Below are 26,156 nucleotides of genomic sequence, written 5' to 3'. Positions count from 1 at the left end.
CCAAGCCTCACTCTCTCTTGTGAGTTCTTTGGCTAAGGACACCCTCTCCAAAACCCCTCCCCCATGTGAATAGACTTAAAGGTGAGCTTAAGACTTATCTTTTTAGAATTTCATACAAGCTTTTGGAAGCCCGAACGATGTCCGTTTCCAAATCCATTTGATCCGTTAGAATGCTCTCTCTCTCTCTCTCCTAGTGATCTCTAGCATTTCATATCCACCCCCACTCTCTTCTAATAAGGGCCTTACTAAGGCACCGAAACACCGCCGAATTGAAGAACCTCGCATCATTTGAGGTGGAAATGAGGAAACACGGATCCATGCAAGCGACTTCAGCACTTCCATAACGAATCATCATACAGATAACAACCAGGTTGGCCTTATTTTTAATTCTCTTAAATATAAGAAACTTCTTTCTTTTAGGTCTTAAGATTAAGATTCTTAGGCCTAGCAAGGTTACGTTCCTATTAGATAAACTTATAACAATTACGTCGTATATGTCCTTAAGTAAGGCTAGTAAACAAAATTGTGAGTGGAAAATCTTACTCCAAAATACTTTATGGCTCTTTTCTTGTTGAGACAAGGATTGTAGCTAAGAAGATTATCAATGTCAATGTCCTACATTGTTTCCTTATTTCTCAATGAATTATTGAAAAGAAGAGAATATTTTTCCTTGTTTCAATGGATATGTTTATTGGTTTCATAGCTAATTTGTAAGTACATCTTCTCCCCTACTTATGTAACTCCACTCTTTCTTGCATTGTCGGGTAGGTGGAGGTAGTAGCCAACCCGGGAGTTGGCCTAGGGTAATCCCCCTCTTATGCCACTGGAATTGGATTTTCACCCCGCAAGGGTGGACATGTGATTATGGATACTGCATAGTTCTGCAGGCCCAGGCTAGTGCAGTGAATTAGCCCACCTCATGAGTAGACGTCCCCTCTGAGAAGCGAGAGGGTTTGGTACAAGTGATAGTGCTTGAGGGGGCAATAGGTTGGCTTGTCCCTTGCTGACTGGTCAATGAGACGAGAGAGTATGGTATGTGGGGTTTTTCCCAGCTGTTTGAGGTTGGAAGACTGAATTCTAGATCATCGGTGGTTTAGTTTAGTTTGGTTTGGTTTTGGATATGCTTATGGACATGGAAACCTAAATATGGCTGCTGACCTAGTTTCAGAGTCTCACTTGTAAATATTTTGTTTGTAAATATTGTTTTAATGTAAATATTATTGCTTCCCAATTGTGCGCTATGTGAAGGCTACTTTAAGGAACATTGTGCAAACTTTTAATTAAAGGACTTATTTTTATGTGTTTCACAGTGTGATAGGACCTAATTAGATAACAAAAATGAATTGGGTGAGTGGGTGGATGGATGCCTCGATGGCACCATCCTCTGGATGGGTGGACCTGATGAGTTGGGTAACTTTCCAATAGATTTATTTACTTATAATATGGAGTAAAATTAGGGCCTAGAACATATTCCGCTTTAGGGGACCGAGCCAGCAGTCGTGCCTCGTAAAGAAAAGGGAAAAAAGGCATTGGCTTCTATGAACCAAGTGCGAACTTGTTCCATCCTTGATCACGCACATGAGTGCCGTTCGATTGATGGAATAAACTCCTGTTAGAGTGACTACGTTTTCCCTGCGAGATAGAGTTAGGTCCCTCCATTTGCTGATATTCTTATATTTTTGAGAGAGGTGTCGTTAATCGGAGACCAATGGACTAAGCCACCTATCAAAAGGATCCCCTTCTCCCAACTAGGGCGCAGACTTTATAGATTTAGAAGCCACTTTCTAGGCTCCCTACCTACATAGGGATGGCAATGTGGATATGGCATCGTTAGCCATGATGCGTGAGAATTGCCAGGTTAGTACATGGTGACCCCCGCTATTATCCATGCACACATAAAATACCCGCATATGTGCACACACCCTACTATCCATCCACACACAAAATACTGGCACTTGTACACCTCCCTCTATCCTTGTACATATAAAATACCTGCACGTGCATACCCCTCCATGCACACATAAAATACCCATGTGCATACTCCCTGCTATCCATGCACACATAAAATACATGCACGTGCATAACCCCCTCTATTTACACACTTGCACATATACACACACATACACATGCACACGCGCACGTCCACACACACACACACACACACACACACACACACACACACACACACACACCATACATTTGAAAACGACCCCAACCCCCTTTTTCCTTTGAGGGAAAAAAACAACACACACACACTTGCATGCCCCTTCCTCGCCCTTAATTTTCATGCCCACCCCTCCCCCCTCCTTTTTAAATCTTCAACTCCTTCCCCTTTTAAAATCCTCTCTCTCTCTCTCTCTCTCTCTCTCTCTCAACCCATGTTGTCACACCATGGAAGTCTTGCAAGGGTGGGTAATGAGAAAAGGAGGTGAGATCTATGGAGAAGCTCAACCTCTAATTAAATGCCTTGTATTTCTCACAAGTTGGGGAGAGAGAGAGAGAGAGGCAAACATGAAAGCTATCACCACGAGAGAACACAAAAACTCAATTGTGATTATGGGATTGCTTGTTTCTCATTATTCTAAAAGGTCTTATATACATGGCCTCATATTTACAATATTCGACCACCATGGAATGTCCACCACTAAGGGGCCTAAAACTAGAAAGGCTATTCCTAGGCTATATATGTATACATAAAAATTATAATAGCTAGTGTTACACATAAGCTTGACTAGATCCCATAATCTATTACAATGGAAGCACTTATTGTGGATACTGAGATAAAAGCATGTCCATGCATACAAAAGTCATGTTAACATGCTAACCAATATGCTAACATATTGCCCTCCCTTATGTAAGATTGTGTTCTCTCTAAATTAGCGAGGATTAGAGCTGAATGCTGTAGTTGGCCTAGCTTGTAACAAAGTTATATCGGTTGTTGAAAATACACAAATCTCGTTGTTGAGAGGAGATGCACACAGTCGGGGGGCACCATATATGTGGGACTATGATGGGAGCCTTTTGGTGTGGTGAGAGCGAGGAAAGTGAGCACTATCACTGGGGGCACCATATGTGGGACTATGATGTCTTCAAACTTCACCCCATTATTGGAGGCCTTAAATGGTTATCACATGCCGAGCTCCAGCCATGGCTTATTTCCCATTGTGCAATTTTGTTGAGATTACTAGGAGGTGTAGGGATCTTCTAAGATCTTTAATGACCTATCTAACAGCTCTACCTCCCTCAAGTTATCAGTGTTGTGGTAGGACTCAATGAAGTGCAGGGTGAAAGGGAAATTCAAGCCCCATGATGGTTATGTTCGGAAGGCATTGGGACCAACCTTATCGAGGTAGGGGCTATTTCAGGCAGTTGGAAGAGGGCATGAAATTCTAATGATGTATAGGTGAACCTATTGTGATTTTTGAGGGTGGTCTTAACGTGTGCATGAATGAGGGCTCCTTAGATCTTACAAAGCATTTCTATAGGGATTTTTGAGGGTGATCTTTGCATGTGCATGAATGAGGGCTTCTTGGACCTTACAGAGCATTTCTAGGTAGAGGGAGCATGAATCGTCCTTAATCCTATTTTGGCAAAAGGATTAGGAAGATCGAGAAACCGCGTGTGATGATGACGTGGGTTCGTGATGGAGTGGAGATGAGGTGGAAGTGGCATCATCCACCATGGTTCTTGCTCTTGATGCTTGGTATGCACACAATTGGTTTATGTGAACTGCAATGCAAGAAAGAGAATTAGACATAGCAAAAACAAGACTCAATGAATAAGAAGAGGGAGGGGAGGGAATGTGTGGCTAAATACATTGATGCGTTTTTTTGAACTATCTCACCTGACATGCTGTCACGCCACCCATTGCCTGTGTCGCACCTCGTTGCACCAGACCTTAGCCTGTGTGTGGGGCTGTAGGTTGTGGCCCAACCAGGCCATTGGATCCGTTGTCATGCTGCACAGATGACTCTTTTTTTATTAAAAAAAATCTTGGTGAGACATTAAGAGAGCCCTAGAAGAATGTTGAACTATCAATGCATAGTTCCCTCATTGACCCTTGCTTCCCCTCATGCAAGGGTACTAAATTATTCCTTGGTGAACACATAGAGTATATTGCTACTATCAAAACCAAGCAGTGGTATAACCAAGATCCAACTAGGTACATTTCTAGTGGGGGCCATGGGCTAAATCTTGGTCCATGGTACAACCAATTTCTTGGATCCCCTTCAAAAAGAGGACTGTCCATCTTAGGCTGTGACCGCAAGCGAATTAGTGTTGAGAACCAAAGTTATTGGGATTCTTGAAAGAAAGGAGAAATCAGAAGATGAAGTGCCACATGGCATTTATATATCTATAAATTGGGCATAGCGGCCGGATCCTTTAACACGCTTAGTTAGTTGTTGTTGATGCTCTGAGATTATTGTTTATTTTGGATCATAAATTCATTAGCACACCACACAATTTGAAGTAGCTACATTTCAATACATTTCTTGCACATTGTAATTATTGTTAATCATTACAAATAGAATAAATACAATATTGGTTTTGCCAATGGTCAACTTGTGTAGATATTAAATGTATACATTTATTTCTTGGTATTAATGTCTATAGTGTGACAAGTGATAACAAGTAGTGCTCTAGAGTACTAGTTAATATAGGCAAGCGGCCCAATCCTTTAACATGCTTAGTCATTTGTTGATGCTATAAGATTATTATTATTTTTGGATCATAAATTCATTAGCACACCACACAATTTGAAGTAGCTACAGTTCAATACATTTCTTGCACATTGTAATTATTATTAATCGTTATTACAGATAAAATAAATACAATATAGATATTAAATGTATACATTTATTGCTTGGTATTACTGTCTATAGCGTGACAACTAATAACAAGTAGTGCTCTAGAGTACTAGTGAATATAGACAAGCGATCTGGAGTGATTTGAATGTTAGAACGACAATCATGAATAGACGATCTGGATTACTCACTCTAAGTAATAGGAAGACAAAACCTGATTACCCAAGGAAGATAGAGTGGTCCCAAGCCCAAGTTAGTGTGATACCCAAGGTGTCAACATGTGACATTCTAGATATACACAAGTATCGTCCATATCGCCTCATAAACCCTCAAATGTTCCTACAAGAGACAATATAATAGAGACATAACATTTTTTAGGATGAGGCCAAATGGTTTTTTTATCTTAGAGGCCATGAAAAATCCAATTGAAAACTAATTCTTGAAATTATAAAAGGGGGAAGATCCAAGACTTTTGGGGTGTCATTATTCCAAATAAACCTCAAGAATGTCAAGCATGTTATGCTTCATGTTGATGTTGAGCATAGTATGAAATTAGAGGCTAGTTCTATAGCCTTGTATGAGAGAGATTCGGGCCTATCCAATAGATTATAAAATATGAGGATAAAAAATGTGTGGCATTGTTATGTTGCAAGACATATAAAGGCATAGAGATAGACTCATGAGAGGCCAAAAAAGACAAGGAAAAGAAAGCCAAATTATTCCTCCATGACATTGTTGACATTGTTCCTCCATGACATTAACAAGAGGAGATACATGGGTTCTCAACAAGAGGAGACACATGGGTGCCTTTGTTCCTTTTCAACCTCCGCACAACGAGCTATTCCTAAGGGCCCAATGACCAACAACCAATCCATTCATTCAAAGAAAATTGGAAATGTATTTGCCCAAAGGATCGTCATACAAACCCTCAACCAATTAAGAAACCCCACTCCCTTTGCAAAGAAACAACACGCAATTCTATAAGAGGAAAAAGGAGTATATAAGAAAAATCAACAAGGTCTCACATCCAAGTGACATTTAAATGTGCTTACTTCATGTTGCATTTCCATTTAAATTTTGTCTTTTGTTAAACAAAATGATAGTAAGCATCCTTCATTTTTGTGCATTGCAAACTCAAAAGCTATAACCAATACCAAATGACACTAGAGAGAAGGAGAAGCAATTGCACCTTTAGCATCAATTTCATTAAGTATTGTGTTGTCACCATTCTACACATGTATATTGTGTATTTCATGGGCTTCTTGTCATCTTTCCATTATCACTTCACTAAGTTTGTTTGCTTGTGCACTTGAGTGTAACATTATAATGTTCATAAGGCTCCTGCAAAGTCTTTTCAAAGGAGGTCTTTTAGAGAGCATCCAAAGGAGTATATTTAAGCTCAATCATTATTGCAATATTCAAGAGAAGACTTTGTTGTGCTTAGCATCAAAATATAAGAGACTTGTGATATGAAATCAAATGACCAATATGATGGGCTTTCTTGTCATCTTGGCATTATTACTCTGCTAAATTTGTTTGCATATGCACTTGAATGTCACACTATAAGGGGATTTGTGTGTGTGTGTGTGTGTGTGTGTGTGTGCACGGATTTGTGTGTGCGTGTTCTTGTGCGCACTTTTGGGGAGGAGGTTTTCTAAGAGACATACTCATGCTAACCATCAAACCATAAGAGACATGAGATGAAATCAAATGACCAATACAACGTACACATGACAACTTGATTCATACACTTGACAAAAGCAACCAATTTAGACACTGAAAGGGAGTACACAAATATGATTTTCCTTTTCTTTTACCAAGAATTAATGCACCAAACAAACGAACTAAAAGTTAAGGGCCACACGACTCTTAATTTAAAAAAATAGCTTTGATTATACATGCATTCATATGGTTCTTACTTCCATACTTAACTTAATACATATGGTTCATACCATTGACTAAAGAAACCAATGTATAGTCACTATATACATATGGTTCATACAATTGACAAATGAAACCAATGCATAGTCGCTATGAAAGGGAGCACACAAATGTGATTTCCTTTTCTTTTACCAAGAAAAGGGCTAAAATTAACGCGTTGGGCGCATTAACTAAAAAATAAAGACCACATGACTAAAAATAGCTTTGATCATATGTACATACATATGGTTCGTACTTCCATAAATAACTTATACACACTAGTGGGCTGGTCCATGCTTCGCACATCTTTTCAAACTTCCAAATTCAAATTTAACCCCAACTTTCTAGAACCTCCTCCTCCTCTTCCCAAACCTTCAAATTCTTGCCACATGGAAGCTTTGTGAAGCTCTTCCTTTATATAATATGTAGATATAGAGATATGGAGATGATTCTTACTTCCATACATGACTTTTACTTAATGTTTGCATATTAAAGAAATTCGGTAATTAATGTTTGCATATATGGAGAATACTTTATGGTGTATATTTAGTAAAAACCTTATAATTCGAAGGTTCTTACTAACCTTGAAATGTAATCTGCAGCTCCTTACCCTCGCCCACACGACACACACACAGAACACGATTCCCCCTCGTCTCCTAGGCTTTGTAGCGAATGTTCCTTCAGCATATAAATTTACTAAGGTCAATCCTTAATTAACTAATAAAAAGAACATTGAGGGGACACATTCAGGAAATTCCGTAAGTGTGTATTAATTAATGAAATCCCATTCCTCTTAATTACGCCTTTGACAACTTGGTCTAAAATTTTCTGCACGTTATTGTTGAGCCTTTCTAAAGTTTCTAATGTCATCAATCTTCATTAAAATTAGGGTTTACAGAGAGCAACACTCGCACAAAGAGATTACCACAAAGTTAAGATGATTAGCATTCAGCTAAGCTCTCACATCGATGCACCTTAAGCAAAGACTAATAAAAACACTAAGCAACACTAATCAAGAGTGAGAATAATCATAACTTTGGAGCTTGACACGACATATCCACAAAGTAATCACATAGCTCTGTCATCACAAAGATGCATAGCGAGAGAGTGCTCAACACACCTACTCTCCATGAATCTTTCCACCTCCCTTCGTTATCTCCACCTCCATACATTAAGGGTTGTGTGACTTGATCTTAGGAGATACTACCTACCTAAGCCCATCAAGCTAGGGACTAACCCTCGGACAAATGTAATACGTAAGGTATTAATGTGTCCCAACCATGGATACACCCCTATGTATAGATGCTAGATCACATTGAAATTCTCTTGATCTAAGGTATAAGACTCGCATAGAACAAAATGCCCACTAGCTATAAATGTTAAATCGAAGAATGTTGTTTAGTCTAGATAACACCAAAACTCTTCCTTCACATATAGTAGGGATGTGAAAGGTAGGGAGAACCACACAAGATAAAACCATTACCAAATTAGGTATCACAAAGTTCACCAAGAACAAGATCTAGCTACTCTTCCAAGGAGTACTACCTATAGTAGATCACATATACACCACATCGATAAAGAACCCACATAGAACTTTAATGACATGTTGCCACTCATGTCATGTCAAGGACAAAGTCACATAGAGTTTGAAAATAAGCACATTGCTACTCATGCCATCTCAACGACACAACCACGAAGTCATAAAGAATCCAACAAGGATAAATGATACCAAAAATAAAAAATCCACCAAATGTTATCACAAATAGGAATGGGGATGTGTACAATCACAAGCCTATAGGTTGATGATACATCCTCAAATAACATGTGGCTACTCATGCCAATGAAGAGAAGGTCCACCAAAAAAAAAAAAACATCACAAAGTCGATGTAAAAACCACAAGGGTTTTGGTACCACCACCAAGAATCACCAAGAGAAGAAATGCCACCAATATAATCACCAAGTAGTATGGAACTCACGTGTCATGTCAAGTAACATGTCCAAAGGAGATGAGATCTCACATGTCAACAATACGACCAAGGATGTACACACCCATTTCACACATGGGTTGCATACATGGATCACAAAGAGGGATTGCCACCAAGTGTATATGGACACAAAAGATATCACATGAAATGTACACATAGCAAGGAACGCATGCCATCTCACACAAGGAAGCATGATGCTCACAAAGCAGTACATGGTCGTATAGAAGACGGTATACTCAACACAAATCACAACAAGCTTAGTTGAATCATCACACAAAGCCCTCCTATAGCATTAGGGCATTACAAAGGGGAACCACAATGTAAATGATCACACAAAGGTTAAAGGCTTTCACGAAGGTTAATACAAACTTGAAAGAGTCTTCTCTCTTTTTGAGGAGTAAAAAGGGGGGATAAAGTTCCCTTGATTTTTGCACCAAAACCGAGGAAAAAGGGGGGAGAATACGTTTTCTTTGATTTTTGCATTGAAAATAGGCTGCCCGATGCCCCACTGCCCAAGGGATCTTCCCGTTGCGCACCACCAAGGGAAAAAATGGTGTCTTCTGTTGCTGCAGAAACGCACAAAAATCCACCTTCTTGCTGCTGCTGTAAATGAGCTCTTTCTAATCTTGGAACTCAAATTTGAACCAACTCGCACAAAGCTCACAAAGACTCACTGAGCTGATTTAGTTGGGTTTTCTGCACACAATAGTCCGGCCACAAAGATGCACGATTTTTGCAGAGCAACCGTAGATATTACTCTCTAGGTTGTGTGAGAGGGATTCCACCCGGCTTCAAACATGGTATGGACAACACACATGCGTCTAAACTACCAAATATGAACATTGATACCAACAGTGCGGTAGAGCAATTGGTGAAGCGTGTGTGTTTGGGGTAAGGTCTCGTGATTGAGTCTTACTTCCAGCTCTTAAGACACTGCTTGGTACAAATAAAAATCTCGCATTACTAAAAAAAGAAAAAAAAAAGAAAAAAAAAAGAACATTGATAGTGGATTTAGTTTGTCAACACAACAATAGTTTAAGTGGATAGAGCGATTGTGTTATTCTCCAAGTTGTGGGTTTGATTCATACTAGTGGAGATGTCCTTGTAACTTGCCGGATGATGGAGGTGTGTTGTAACCAACATATCTGGGTTGTAATAAAAATAATAGATTAGTCAAACTTTTTTTTTAATGATGAAATTAGTTTAAGTGCCTATGGCAACTTCAACTAACATCCCCCATAGGTCTCGTCCACGCCATCCCTAGCATGCCTCCCGTCAGAGCGATGGCTCTTGCCCCTCGCTCGCCTACACACACTACTCATCACCCTCACAGCTCCCTGCTACGACGCAATCCTCCTCCTCCACATCCTCATCCTTGACAGAGTCTTGTCCCCCTGCATCCACACAGTTGAGTCCTCCATCTACAAAGACGTATGGAGACAAAAGCAGATAGGCAAAACACATGGAGAGAGAGAGAGAGAGAGAGAGAGAGAGAGAGAGAGAGAGAAGTATTGTGATCCTCCGCTTTCTTCCACCATCTCGCCATCCTTAAGACAACACAGAGCTTAGGAAGATTAAATAGAGACACACACAAAGACAAAGACAAAGAGAGAGTTTGTACCCGACAGACGGAGATTTCCTCACCCACTAGAAGCCTTCGAAAATTAAAGACGTACCACCAAGCACATAGCCAAGTTGTTGGTGTGTTTGAAGACCTCATGAAACCCAACTAGTTGCTTGAGGTTGTGCTTTGTAAAGATGGGGTGTGTGTGTGTGTTGTAATTTCTAATTCAGCCAAAAAAAAATTTAAAAGAAGATTGTACTAGAAAATTCATTCCACCAACCTAAGATTCATATGAGCTATTTAATTAATGCCACATGTGAGACACGGAGATGGTGACATATTTTTGGTTCTTACTTCTTTACCATACATTATGCAAACATACGTGATTTCAAGCACTAGCTCTCAAATAGTCTTGCTCAAGTATATATATATATATATATATATATATATATATGCAAAAAAGGAATCAACTATTTATAGAAAATATTTTTGTTCTTTCAACAAACCATAAGTTTACAAGTTTTTCTTAATTTACAATTTTCAAGCTAAATCATCACAAGAAAATATTCTAAAATAGAAATCTTCAAGTCCTTGCATTTTTTTATGTGAACTCTAAGATTGTAGAATATACCACAATAGTTACAGTTGTTAGTACAAATTTAAGACTAAATAGTAAGGATAGACCATATTTTCTGGAGGACAGAATTTTTAGTCTTTCAACCCTTCTTGTAGTTAGATATCCTTGAAGAGTACAAAGTTTACCCTCTTCCCAAGGCTCGTATTGGAGTCATCCAGGCGACTAGCAGAGCAGCGGGTTAAGCTCCCTTGATAAAACTGCTCATGCACGGTTACTGTGGTTGTTGGTATTCACATAGAGCTATGTTGTGTATGATCAACACAATTGTGAATGCTGCATCTGAATGACAACAAATAGAACAAAAAAAATAATCAAAGTAATGTCCCCCCAATTTTGTGCTACTTACATTTTATGAAGTTGAAACTGCTTTCACAAAACATAAACCTGTCCTTGCCGAAGGTTATCTCTTCTCCCCCATATCCACCTCTGATTTCCAAACTATGTCTTTAATCCCGGTTGACAAGTTATTGTAGAACTACACTCAAAGCAGATGAAGTGAGAGCTGAGTTTTCTGACCATTAGGTTGATGACAATAAGCACACATTGAGACAGGAGGAGAAAGAATACCTTGTGGAATTCCAAGGTGTCACCGCCCGCTTTGCGTAGCTCCACCATAAAAAGCGATGGGGCTACCTCAAAAACCTACATCATTCATTCCCAAAATGAGTCCACAAACTCACATTTCAACTCATACACCTGCCATGCCCTGGTACGTAAAAGAAACGATTGCACACCTCTGTTGCCACAGAAAGATGACCTTTCCTTCCTGTTTTCTCACCCTGCAGTTTCATCTGTAACATGAGTTGCAACAAAAAAACGAGTTAAGAACGCTCTGGTCAAGTTTCTGGCATCTCCCCTTGCGCAGGCCATAGTGGACATGCTAAGAGAGATGGGTAGGCTATAAACCAGACTATCAAACCCAACGATTTGTTGGCATCCGTGTTGCTGTGTGTGAAAGAGATGGGAAAAAAAGCGCTGTTTTTTTGGTGTTTGGGATTAGAGCGAGTACCCGAGAGAGGGCTGAGGGTACAGGAGGCTGGGCTGCCGCCCATGGGCGCTACCCTCAGCAGCCCGGCTATGGCCTTAGCCTAGCAATGACGGCAGCAGCCAGCCAGCCAGCATACAGTCCAGGAAACTCAGCGCACAGCCTGACTGTAATCGCCTAGAACAGGCTGACTAGGGCGCAGATCCATGGTGGAGGAGAGCTCAACTGCTGTGCGCAGGCTGTATGCACAGAAAAACCAGCAGGGTGCAAGAAAGCAGCAGCAGATAAGCATGCTGTTTTTTCCAGAAAAGCTTGAGTGTGAAAAAGCAAATGTTTTTTTGCTATGGTTGGTTTTAGAAAAACCTTCATCGTAGATGTTTTTTCACTATAAATATTCGATGGTTCCTTTTTTTAAAAGAGGCGAAAGCTATAAGTCAAGTAGAAACACATTAGTTTTTTTCTAACAAAAAAAGTTTAGAAGCAAGACAGCTTGAACTTCAGGTATAAAAGGAAGGGCTTTAAGGTTCAGCAGTTTATTGATCATTGTTGCGCAGTCTATGACCGTCGAGATGTAGACCATTATGCAGTGGATTGTACAAATTGGATGCTTATGACAAGGTCTCTCTCATGATGCTATGGCTATCTCCACTTCATCTATGTTACGTGACACCCAGTTGTGGCATGCTCGGTTTGGTCACTTGAACTTCCCTTCTCTAGTGCGCTTGCAGAAAAATAATATGGTTCATGAGCTGCCACCGTTGCAGCTACCTCCGAAGCATGTATGCGAGGGTTGTGTACTGGGAAAAATGCATCGGCACTCTTTTCCCAAGGATGGTATTGTGCGAGCTGCACGGCCATTGCAACTCATTCACAATGATGTATGCGGTCCCATGAGGGCACCATCCTTTGGTGGTCAATTGTATTTTGTTACATTCATTGATGACTTCACCATGCATACTTGGGTTTATGGCTTGAAGGCCAAATCAGATGTATTTTCAGCTTTCAAAGCATTTCTTCACTTGGCTGAAAATGCTTCAGGACATAAACTGGTCACTATGCATACACACCAAGGGGAGGAGTATTTATCTAATGAGTTCACAGCTTTTTTGCAGTCCATGGGCATCTCACATCAGTGTACTACACCTTCAACTCCGCAGCAGAATGGTGTTGCAGAGCGTCATAATCGTTGTTGCATGCACGGAATGTTGCGAGAGAGAGAAAGAAAGAAAGAAAGAAAGATATATTAACGTCTACGAGAGGCCAAAGTCGGCCTATGAGACAAAAAAATAATACAACTGTGTTCTTCCGGTCATCGGAAGAAAAGAAAGAAAAGAAAAAGTGTGCATGTGTCTGGATACAACTGTGAATCATCATGGATCGGTGGAGCCCATATACAAACAATATAAGGGGGGGTGGGGATGTGGATGGAGTGCTAAGGCAAGATGCATCTCTATATGCTGAAGGGGTAGTACAAGCATGCTATGCAGATCTATGTCTAACTCCATCCAGTGCCATAAGAGGGATATAAGATATCATACATCGCCGATGCTGAGGCTGTGAATGGCGTGAGCATGTACCCTGAGTCTGAATGAAAGCGAGCTAGCCTCTCCTGTGTCTCCATCTGGTGTCTCATTCGGATAGCTGCTATCTCTCGGTGACGGAGTCGGGGTGCTCTATGTCCAGTCTGTCTAGGTCTCCTCCTGGCTCTCAATTCCTCTGCTCTCTGTGCGGTCACCCCACGTGGTACATCAGCTGGCACTGGCATAGCTCTCTGGAAGAAATCTGTGAGCTGGGATTGTCTCCCACCCCTAGTGGGAGCGGGTGTCTGGAGGAGTCTCTCTCGAGAACTATGAAGCTCTAGTAGTAGTCTGCCAAACTGTCGCTAGTCCGAGGCCTCCATCAACTGATGTAGTGAAGAGTGCTCCTCAAACAATCCTGCATATCTATCTTTGACCCCCTGGTGGGCTCTACATCTACATACAAAGTGATCCTCGGTCTCCACCTCCTCGCGGCACAATCTGCATATCCACTCAGCTCTGGGAACCCGTGCCGCTCTCCCAGCCTCTATCTCTAGCTGATGTGATGAGACTCGTAGTAGCTGGCCAATAGCAACGCGAGAGTTGTGTGGCATGTATACATCCATGTACCGCGGTCGATGTATAAACCCATCCCCTGAGATGCTCATAAAGTGGTCTCTGTAATACAACATCTTCGGTGGTAGTGGGCTCTCTGGTGCTGTCCATGTCTCCTGTATGTAGTGCTACCATATGTCTTGTCTCATCACTATGTTCCTCTCATTGAGAGAGAGGTAACCCCGTGGAGCAAACTGATCATACTGAAAAGGTGGCAACCGCTCAATGTCTATCCCATGATGTGAGAACCACTGTAGCATCTGTGCATACCAAGATCCAGTGTGTCCGGCCTCGGCCATCTGTCTGGATGCCTCAAAAGCTCGGCGGGATAATCTCTCCGTGGGCATCTCCCTCATCTTGTATATAAAGGAGATCGTCTGGAACAATGCCTCCACTGCCATAGGTGGTGCAACAAACTTAGCTCGAACAATGTCGTGCGGGATGGATGGTTTGCTACGTATCATCCTCGAGAGCATCAAGATCTGTGGTCTCTCCAGCTGTACCCATGTGGAGGCTGCAAGCCCTGGTGCCCAAACCGCTGTTGCATACATCAAGGCTGGTGTCACTAATGTATCAAAGAGCCACCCTTTCGTGCGGGGTTCCTGAAAATGTGCCTGATGACACTGATGCTCAAGGCCAGCAAGAGCATACCCCCGGGTCACTCTGTCTCGGACTGCCTGAGCCATGGAGAAGCGTCCAGCAGAGCTAGTAAATGTGATGCCAAGGTAAACATAAGAGCTCACCACCTCGACCCGCCCTCCTGCTAATGTGAGAGTAGTGTGGCTCCTGACTGCGGGTGAGGTGTGGAAGATCATAACCTTGGTTTTCCCAAGGTTCACTGTGAGCCCCTGCTGTGCGCAGAAGTCATCAAGAGCCACAAGGTGTCTTTGAAGCCCAACTTGCGTGTCGGATACCAAGATGATGTCATCAGCATAAAGCATAACATGGACAGTAATACCTGATAGCTCAACCCCAGAGCCTCCTCCCTGTGTGATGTAATCGACCACCTCATCAATATAGAGCCCAAAGAGCGTGGGGGAGAGCGGGCACCCCTGCTTCACACCAATGGTGCTAGCAAATATGTCGGACAAGCCTCCTAGGCATCGGACTCTCCCAAAGACCTGCCCATATAGCCTGTATATGCCCCACATCATGTCTGAAGGTATGCCTAGTGTCTGTAGTCGCCGAAAGAGGCGCTCTCTGGGCACAGTATCAACTGCCTTGCGGAAATCCACAAAGCAACAATAGAGCCTGAATGGGAGAATTAGAGTTAGGTTTTCATGTGGGAGACATACACAGAGAGAAGAAGGGAGAGAGAGAGAGAGACATATGTGGGGATAAGTCAACTCAAGAGAATTGAGTGTGTGACGCCCCTATCACACATGTATATTGCACTAGTACACATAGTGCACTTAGTACATTAAAAGTACTAAGTGTACTATGTACTATAAACAAATGGGCTAGTACACACTATAAGGGTGGACATAATGCCTTTACCCCAACAACCTCCCACTTAAAGGCAAAGTGCCCTTAAATGAAGGAAAAGAAAAATCAGCATGTACATGATAATATACAAGACCATATCAAGGCTGAAACTGGCCTCATCCAATGCCCATCAAGTGTCTGCAATGAGCAAACCGTTCCGGAGGCAATTTCTTTGTCAACAGATCAGCCGGGTTGTCATCCGTATGAATCTTAACAAGCTGAATTTGCTTGTTCTCTATCACCTCTCTGATGAAGTGATACTTCACATCCACATGCTTCGTCTTTGCATGAAAGACAGGGTTCTTTGCCAATTGGATGGCACTCTGACTGTCACAATGCAACAATGGAATATCCCTTGTATAGCCCAAATCAACCACTAACCGAGATAGCCATAATGCCTCCTTGCAAGCCTCTGTGGCTGCAATATACTCCGCCTCTGTAGTAGATAAGACAGTGCACTTCTGCATCTTGGATATCCATGACACAGCACCTCCTGTGAATGTAAACACATAACCGGTAGTAGACTTCCGGTTATCTGGATGACTGGCATAATCCGAATCCGTGTAACCATACACTAATTGATGGGGAGAAACCTGAATTAGGGTTTAGAGTTCATTCATGGGAGACATACACAGAGAAGCAAGGGAGAGAGAGAGAGAGAGTTGTGGGGATAAGTCAACTCATGAAAAGCATGAGTGTGTGACTCCCCTATCACACATGTATATTGCACTAGTACACATAGTGCACTTAGTACATTAAAAGTACTAAGTGTACTATGTACTATAACTTATGGGCTTGTACACACTATAAGGGTGGGCATAACGCCTTTACCCCAACAACCTCCCACTTAAAGGCAAAGTGCCCTTAAGTAAAGGAAAAGAAAAAATCAGCATGTACATGATAATATACAAGGCCATATCAAGGCTGAAACTGGCCTCATCCAATGCCCATCAAGTGTCTGCAATGAGCAAACCGCTCCGGAGGCAAACTCTTCGTCAACAGATCAGCCGGGTTGTCATCCGTATGAATCTTAACAAGCTGAATTTGCTTGTTCTCTATCACCTCTCTGATGAAGTGATACTTCACATCCACATGCTTCGTCTTTGCATGAAAAACAGGGTTCTTTGCCAACTGAATGGCACTCTGACTGTCACAATGCAACAATGGAATATCCCCTGTATAACCCAAATCAACCACTAACCGAGATAGCCATAATGCCTCCTTGCAAGCCTCCGTGGCTGCAATATACTCGGCCTCCGTAGTAGATAAGGCTGTGCACTTCTGCATCCTGGATATCCATGACACAGCACCTCCTGTGAATGTAAATACATAACCGGTAGTAGACTTCCGGTTATCTGGATGACCGGCATAATCCGAATCCGTGTAACCATGCACTAATGCATCCTGTTTGCCAAAACATATGCACATATCCTGTGTGCCCTTCAGGTATCTCATGACACCTTTCACTGCTTCCCAATGCTTCTTGCCAGGGTTGGCCATGTATCTAGAAACCACTCCCACTGCAAATGCAATGTCCGGCCTAGTAGCAACCATGGCATACATGAGACTGCCACAAGCTGAAGCATACGGAATCTTGGCCATATCAGCCCTGTCTCTATCTGACTGTGGGCTGTCCATAGCACTGAGTTTCACATATGGAGGCAAAGGAGTACTAGCTTTCTTCCCCCCGTCCATATTGAACCTCTGCAAGACTTTGCCAATGTATTCCTTCTGAGACAAATACAACACATGCTGATTTCTGTCCCGAAGTATCCGCATACCCAAGATGTGATTTGCATCACCCAGATCCTTCATATCAAAGGTCTCATGCAGCCTCTTCTTCAAGGCATCCATCTCTTTACGAGATTTCCCGGCAATCAACATATCATCAACATACAAGATGAGGATCAATAGACTGCCATCCAAAGCTTTCTTGGTGTACAAGCAGTGATCTATGTCACTTCTCCTGAATTTCTGAGATTTCATGAATGTATCAAATTTATGATACCATTCCCTTGGTGCCTGTTTGAGCCCATAAAGACTCTTTTTCAGCTTGCATACAAGCTTCTCCTTTCCACTTACTGCATAACCCTCTGGCTGCTGCATATATATCTCCTCATGGAGATCACCGTGAAGAAAAGCAGTCTTCACATCCATCTGAATCATGTCCAGATCATCATGCGCAACCAAAGCCAACACAGCTCTAAGTGTGGTCATTTTGACCACTGGAGAGAAGATCTCCTCAAAGTCCACACCATATTCCTGCTTAAAGCCCTTAGCCACTAACCTGGCTTTGTATCTTGGCTTTGCATCTGGTGCAACTTTGAGCCTGTATACCCACTTGCATGGCAAAACCTTCTTGCCTGCAGGCAAATGCACCAATTTCCATGTTTCATTTTTATGCAGAGAATCCATCTCTGACTTCATGGCACGCTCCCATAGAGCCTTGTCTGCCCTCTGTAAAGCCTCTTTATAACATGAGGGCTCCCCACAGTCAGTGAGCATCAAGTAGTCAACCCCTGGAACAAACCTGTCAGGGGCTCTGGAGGGTCTAGTGGACCTCCGTACCCAATGACCATCATTTGCAGGTTGCTGTCCAGCCTGCATATCACCCATTGGTGGCTCCTGTTCCATGCCATAAGGCTGAAAAATCATGCCCGGTATCTCCTCTAACTGTGGTATATCCATAGGGATATCTTCTGCCATCTCTGGCTGTCCATTTGGACCATTTTCAGCACCATTTAAGGGCTGGTTTTCCTGCTGTAATGGCTGATTTACAGCCCTTTGTTGTTGTCCATGATGTCCATCATCATCAAAGATGACTCTGCCAGGCTCCTGTTGCCTTGCAGGCTCCTTATACATGCATGTTTCATCAAAAATGATATCATTGCTGCGTATAATCTTTCTATTCATGGGATCCCAAAGTCTATACCCCATTTCACCTCTGTCACCATATCCTAGGAATATGCATTTGTGAGACTTAGGATCAAGTTTGGTGCGCATTTCCCTGCGTATGTGCACGTACGCAACGCAACCAAACACTCTCAAGTGCTTGTATGACGGAGGCTTCCCTGTCCATACTTCTTCTGGCACTTTCCCACCAAGCCTCGTGTTAGGTGACCTGTTTATAAGGTGAACGGCTGTCATAACAGCTTCAGCCCAAAAACCATGAGGTAATGCAGCATGTGACAACATAGAACGGACCTTCTCCTGAATGGTCCTGTTCATCCTCTCTGCTGTTCCGTTTTGTGGAGGATCATAAGGAGTAGAGAGCTCCCTCTTGATGCCTTTAGCATCACAAAAGTCCTGAAACTGTTTGGACGTATACTCTCCACCATTGTCGGAACGCAAAGCCTTCAGTGTTTTGCCAGTTTGATTCTCAACATGAGCAACAAACTTCTGAAACACTGAGAATGTATCACTCTTCAAACGAAGAGGATAGACCCACACCTTGCGTGTGGCATCATCAATAAAAGACACAAAATATTTTGCCCCTCCCAAAGAAAGCTGAGGCATCTCACATACATCTGTATGCACAAGCTCTAACTGAGCATCTTTCTGTCCAAGAGCTTTCTTGTGGGGGCACTGTAGTTGCCTACCATATATACAATGCTCACAAAACTGAAAACTTGAAAACTTTAGAGAAGGCAAGTAACCCAAACGAGACAATTGCTCCATTCCCTTGACACTCATGTGTCCCAACCGGCTATGCCACATAGAAATTTCCGGCAGCTCGGTTGCATTTACATTAGCATGGTGACAAACACCTGCATGCATGAAATAAAGAGTGTCCACTTTAGAGCCTCTGGCAACAACCAGTGAGCCCTTACTAATCTTCCACTTTCCACTACCAAATGTGGTAACATAATCAGCATCATCAAGCTGTCCAGTAGAAAGCAGATTCTTCTTGATCTCAGGCACATGCCTGACATCATGGAGCATAAGCTGTGAGCCATCTGAAAATACAAGCCTCACATCACCTCTGCCAAGAATCTTGCATGCATGGTTATCACCCAAATAAACCACTCCTTCATTGCCAGCAGTATACCTGACAAACAAGTCTCTGCAACCTGTGACATGAAAGGAGGCACCTGAATCAATGATCCATGAGTGCATACCATGACCACCTGTAAGAAGTGAATGGGCATCAAGTGAAGACGTAAAGAGGACCTCATCCTCACTGCCACCTGCATGTGACACATTGATTTCTTCGATCTTGACTCCACTTTTGCCCTTTGGCTTTACATCTTTGGCTTCATCTTTCTCTTTGTCTTTGCCTTTTCCCTTTTCTTTTTGATCATTTTTCCATTTGTAGCATTGCTTTTTAATGTGTCCCTTCTTGCCACAATAATGGCATTCCAAATCCTTTTTGGAGCGAGACTTGCTCCTTCCCCTTTCTTGGCTTTTCCCCCTTTGCTGGGATCTCCCACGTGCATTCATTGCATTGGACTTTCCAACAGAGTTGTTTTTCCTGTTCTTCTCTTCTTGAAGAAGAGCACCCTCAACATCTGCATATGACAGCATAGCATTCGAATTGCTAGTGGCTGTCCTAAATGTGTCCCAACTCTCTGGCAAAGTGCATAACAAAAAAGTGGCTTTGAACTCATCGTCCATTGCCAACTTTTGATTAATGACCTGGCTGACAATACCATTAAACTCATTTAGATGGGCTGTCATAGATGCCCCTTCCTTCATCTGAAGACCTATGAGTTTCTTCAACCAATACACTTTGCTTGAGGCACTTTGTTGGGCATACAAGTCCTGCAATCTCTGCCACATTCCCCAAGCTGTCTTCTCTTCACGAATGCTGAAAAGTAATGAGTCTGACACAGACAACATGATAGTAGATCTTGCCAGCTCAGCCATATCTTCCCACTCTTCAGCCGTAAGAGAAGCGGGCATCACACCCCTTTCTTTGATAGGCTTGTGCTGCTTTTTCTGGAGCAACACATTGTAGCACTGGGTTTGCCAAATATCATAATTATGCGAGCCTTCAAGCTTCTTGATGTGAAGCAATGAAGAGCTCTCACCTGTGGTTGCCATAACAAAATGCAACCTGTCAATGCCTGACTCCCTGCAAATGTGCAAACACTGCACCCAAAATGTGCAAACACTGCACCCAGAGCACACAAAGTGCTCACAGTTTATCTCCCAAGCTTTATCTCCCACTGCGGAAGCAAGAATGCAACTTTTCTCCCACTTTTTGTGATGAAAACACCAAAATCTGGTTGCTGCAGATTTTGGACAGCACCTTAAATGTGCTCTTTTGCCCTTCCAAAGTACTGTACAACAGTACCAATTGCTCACAAATGATGTACCAAACCTGTACCGGCAATTTCAGCAGCTGAAATTGAACCTTTTGGTCACTCAAAACAGTGTACAGCCATGCCAAAACATGCACAAAGCTGTGCCAAATCTGTACCAGCAGGTACAGTAGCAATAAATGCTCTCCTGGCTGTCCAAATGAGTGAAAATCAGATTTTTACAGTCACGAACACTGCATACAACAGTCCCGAACAGAAATTGGGCAAAAGCCCCTTGACTGCAAGCTGATTTTTGAGGATTCAAGGCATAAATGTCTTGCCTGCTGCTTTGCCAAGCTCAACAAGCATACAAACTTGAAAAGCCCCTTGATTTGAGATCAATTTCTGATCATGCATGGTACATTGGCGCACATGAAGGCATCCAGAATGTTCACGATGCTTCCCCCTGGCCACATATACATCAAATACATGAAAGCCCCTTGATTTACAGGCACATTGAGTGCTTGTAAGGCATCAGCACATTATCCACAGCATCAAATGCGATTGCCTGCATGCAAATCAACTCAATCGGCACAAAAGCCCCTTGATTTGCACTGCAATTTGCTGCAATTTTGCCCAAATGTGCGATTTCTCACATCATACAGCATGTATGAGTGCTTAATTGCACAATTACATCAAAAGCCCCAAATTTTGACATCCAATTTCCTGCAAATTGATCCTGATTTGACCAATTTCCTGCAAATTTATCCTGATTGTGACCAATTTCCTGCAAATTGATCCTGATTGTGACCAATGTCACCCAATTTTGCCAATTTTGCTCAAAAATTGAGCAATTGGGCACCTGTACCTGCTCAATTGATTAAATTGATAAGAAATTCGCAAAAAAATTAGAGGCAAAAATACCTCTGAAATTTCTGATTTTTCTTGCAGGAAAGGAGAGCGTCGATTTTGCTGTTGATGCTGCTGCTTGCAGGCTTCTTTTCAGGTGGGGGGGAGGCACTTCTAATGCTGGTGCTTTCTTGATGCAGATGCTGATGATCCTGCAGCTGTGCAGGTAGGGAGGACGGCTGGTTTCACCTCTGCTGAAGGGCTTCAAGAGATACCAGCTTCGCTACTTCTTCTCCTTGCGATCAGACATACATTCGAAAACACGGTCTAGCAAGGAAACGGCGAAGTAAGCAACCCCGACCATGGCAGCAAAAGTGTAGGTTCGCACCATCCTTGGAGCGCAGTGGAGAAACGTTGCCTCCTGATTTACGCCTTCGCTGTCTCCTTCGCCTAGCGCACACGTTCATACGCTTAGTAGCCTTCGACGCCCAGCCTACGGCTGCTGCCTCCACGATCGACGGTTGCTACTAGCCTTCGCCTGCGTGCCTTCGCTCGCTACCTTCAGTGCTAATGCGCTTTCATGCAGGGCCACTAGCTGGCCTCTGTTGACGGGCCCAGTGACCACCAGCAACCTGCCTGCGCTTGGGGCGCCTCCGGCCAAGCCAAGCGCTTATCTGTACTGGCAGCAGTAGGCTTTGGGGCAGCGGAGCTCACACAGAAGAAAAACGCAGGATGATAACAGTTGATTGAAGCAGGCGACCAGCAGACTGTGGACAGAAATCATCAAGGAGAAGAGGAAGGGAGGGATCACTAAGGGCTCTGATACCAGTTGATGGGGAGAAACCTGAATTAGGGTTTAGAGTTCATTCATGGGAGACATACACAGAGAAGCAAGGGAGAGAGAGAGAGAGAGTTGTGGGGATAAGTCAACTCATGAAAAGCATGAGTGTGTGACTCCCCTATCACACATGTATATTGCACTAGTACACATAGTGCACTTAGTACATTAAAAGTACTAAGTGTACTATGTACTATAACTTATGGGCTTGTACACACTATAAGGGTGGGCATAACGCCTTTACCCCAACACTAATGCATCCTGTTTGCCAAAGCATATGCACATATCCTGTGTGCCCTTCAGGTATCTCATGACACCTTTCACTGCTTCCCAATGCTTCTTGCCAGGGTTGGCCATGTATCTAGAAACCACTCACACTGCAAATGCAATGTCCGGCCTAGTAGCAACCATGGCATACATGAGACTGCCACAAGCTGAAGCATACGGAATCTTGGCCATATCAACCCTGCCACTATTTGACTGTGGGCTGTCCATAGCACTGAGTTTCACATATGGAGGCAAAGGAGGACTAGTCTTCTTCCCCCCCGTCCATATTGAACCTCTGCAAAACTTTGCCAATGTATTCCTTCTGAGACAAATACAACACATGCTGATTTCTGTCCCGAAGTATCCGCATACCCAAAATGTGATTTGCATCACCCAAATCCTTCATATCAAAGGTCTGATGCAGCCTCTTTTTCAAGGCATCCATCTCTTTACGAGATTTTCCAGCAATCAACATATCATCAACATACAAGATGAGAATCAATAGACTGCCATCCAAAGCTTTCTTGGTGTATAGGCAGTGATCTATGTCACTCCTCCTGAAGTCCTGGGATTTCATGAATGTATCAAATTTATGATACCATTCCCTTGGTGCCTGTTTGAGCCCATAAAGACTCTTTTTCAGCTTGCATACAAGCTTCTCCTTTCCATTTACTGCATAACTCTCTGGCTGTTGCATATATATCTCCTCATGGAGATCACCGTGAAGAAAAGCAGTCTTCACATCCATCTGAATCAAATCCAGATCATCATGAGCAACCAAAGCTAATACAGCTCTAAGTGTGGTCATTTTGACCACTGGAGAGAAGATCTCATCAAAGTCCACACCATATTCCTGCTTGAAGCCCTTAGCCACTAACCTGGCTTTGTATCTTGGCTTTGCATCAGGTGCAACTTTGAGCCTGTAAACCCACTTGCATGGCAAAACCTTCTTGCCTGTAGGCAAATGCACCAACTTCCATGTTCCATTTTTGTGCATAGAATCCATCTCTGACTTCATGGCACGCTCCCAAAGAGCCTTGTCTGCCCTCTGTAAAGCCTCCTTATAACATGAGGGCTCCCCACAGTCAGTGAGCATCAAGTAGTCAACCCCTGGAACAAACCTGTCAGGGGCTCTGGAGGGTCTTGTGGACCTCCGTACCCAATGACCATCATTTGCAGGTTGCTGTCCAGCCTGCATATCACCTATTGGTGGCTCCTGTTCCATGCCATAAGGCTGAAATATCATGCCCGGTATCTCCTCTAACTGTGGTATATCCATAGGGATATCTTCTGCCATTTCTGGCTGTCCATTTGGACCATTTTCAGCACCATTTAAGGGCTGGTTTTGCTGCTGTAATGGCTGATTTACAGCCCTTGGTTGTTGTCCATGATGTCCATCATCATCAAAGATGACTCTACCAGGCTCCTGTTGCCTTGCAAGCTCCTTATACATGCATGTTTCATCAAAAATGACATCATTGCTGCCTATAATCTTTCTATTCACTGGATCCCAAAGTCTATACCCCATTTCACCTCTGTCACCATATCCTAGGAATATGCATTTGTGAGACTTAGGATCAAGTTTGGTACGCATTTCCCTGCGTATGTGCACGTACGCAACGCAACCAAACACTCTCAAGTGCTTGTAGGACGGAGGCTTCCCTGTCCATACTTCCTCTGGCACTTTCCCACCAAGCCTCGTGTTAGGTGACCTCCTTCTCCTGTATGGTCCTGTTCATCCTCTCTGCTGTCCCGTTTTGTGGAGGATCATAAGGAGTAGAGAGCTCCCTCTTGATGCCTTTAGCATCACAAAAGTCCTGAAACTGTTTGGACATATACTCTCTACCATTGTCGGAACGCAAAGCCTTCAGTGTTTTGCCAGTTTGATTCTCAACATGAGCAACAAACTTCTAAAACACTGCGAATGTATCACTCTTCAAACGAAGAGGATAAACCTTGCGTGTGGCATCATCTATAAAAGACACAAAATATTTTGCCCCTCCCAAAGAAAGCTAAGGCATCTCATATACATCTGTATGCACAAGCTCTAACTGAGCATCTTTCTGTCCAAGAGCTTTCTTGTGGGGACACTGTAGTTGCCTACCATATATACAATGCTCACAAAACTGAAAACTTGAGAACTTTAGAGAAGGCAAGTAACCCAAACGAGACAATTGCTCCATTCCTTTGACACTCATGTGTCCCAACCGGCTATGCCACATAGAGATTTCCGGGAGCTCGGGCAACAACCAGTGAGCCCTTACTAATCTTCCACTTTCCACGACCAAATGTGGTAACATAATCAGCATCATCAAGTTGTCCAGTAGAAAGCAGGTTCTTCTTGATCTCAGGCACATGCCTGACATCATGGAGCATAAGCTGTGAGCCATCTTAAAACACAAGCCTCACATCACCTCTACCAAGAATCTTGCATGCATGGTTGTCACCCAAATAAACTACTCCTTCATTGCCAGCAGTATACCTGACAAACAAGTCTCTGCAACCTGTGACATGAAAGGAGGCACCTGAATCAATGATCCATGAGTGCATACCATGACCATCTCCTGTAAGAAGTGAATGAGCTCATCCATATCTTCCCACTCTTCAGCAGTAAGAGAAGCGGGCATTACACCCCTTTCTTTGATGGGTTTGTGCTGCTTCTTCTGGAGCAACACATTATAGCATTGGGTTTGCCAAATGTCATAGTTATGTGAGCCTTCAAGCTTCTTGATGTGAAGCAATGAAGAGCTCTCACCTGTGGTTGCCATAGCAATATGCAACCTGTCAATGCCTGACTCCCTGCAAAATGTGCAAACACTGCACCAAAAGCACACAAAGTGCTCACAGTTGTTCTCCCAAAGTTTATCTCCCACTGCGGAAGCACGAATGCAACTCTACTCCCACTGTATGTGATGAAATCACCAAAATCTGGTTGCTGCAGATTTAGGACAGCACCTTAAATGTGCTCTGTTCCCCTTCCAAAGTACTGTACAGCAGTACTAAGTGCTCACCAATGATGTACCAAACCTGTACCGGCAAGTACAGCAGCTGAAATTGAGATTTTTGCTCACTCAAATCAATGTGCAGCCATGCCAAAACTTGTACAAAGCTGTACCAAATCTGTACCAGCAGGTACAGTAGCAATAAATGCTCTCCTGGCTGTCCAAATGAGTGAAAATCAGGCTTTTACAGTCCCGATTACTGCATACAACAGTCCCGAACAGAAATTGGGCAAAAGCCCCTTGACTGCAAGCTGATTTCTGAGGATTCAAGGCATAAAAGTCTTGCCTGCTGCTTTGCCAAGCTCAACAAGCATAAAATCTTGAAAAGCCCCTTGATTTAAGATCAATTTCTGATCATACATGGTACATTAACGCACATGAAGGCATCCAGAGTATTCACAATGCTTCCCCCTGGCCACGTATACATCCAATACATAAAAGCCC

General features: G+C 42.9%; 1 protein-coding gene across 1 annotated transcript in view; it reads right to left on the bottom strand.

Moving 5' to 3' along the window:
• Nucleotides 1–10,747: 10,747 nt before the first annotated feature.
• LOC147617833 (CBL-interacting protein kinase 23-like) overlaps nucleotides 10,748–26,156 on the bottom strand; it is a 51,683-nt gene continuing 36,274 nt past the window's right edge. The window contains exons 12-15 of the mRNA XM_086776092.1: nucleotides 11,646–11,702; nucleotides 11,479–11,553; nucleotides 11,296–11,386; nucleotides 10,748–11,190 (exon numbers count right to left, since the gene is read on the bottom strand). Of these exons, the coding sequence (XP_086632218.1) occupies nucleotides 11,312–11,386; nucleotides 11,479–11,553; nucleotides 11,646–11,702 (207 nt within the window). The 3' untranslated portion in view covers nucleotides 10,748–11,190; nucleotides 11,296–11,311. The remainder of the gene's footprint in view (nucleotides 11,191–11,295; nucleotides 11,387–11,478; nucleotides 11,554–11,645; nucleotides 11,703–26,156) is intronic.

The sequence above is a fragment of the Cibotium barometz genome, chromosome 36 (genome assembly GCF_041138505.1).
Source record: "Cibotium barometz isolate CiBa-2024 chromosome 36, ASM4113850v1, whole genome shotgun sequence".
Taxonomy (NCBI): Eukaryota; Viridiplantae; Streptophyta; class Polypodiopsida; order Cyatheales; family Cibotiaceae; genus Cibotium; species Cibotium barometz.
This window is presented reverse-complemented; position numbering and strand designations above follow the sequence as displayed.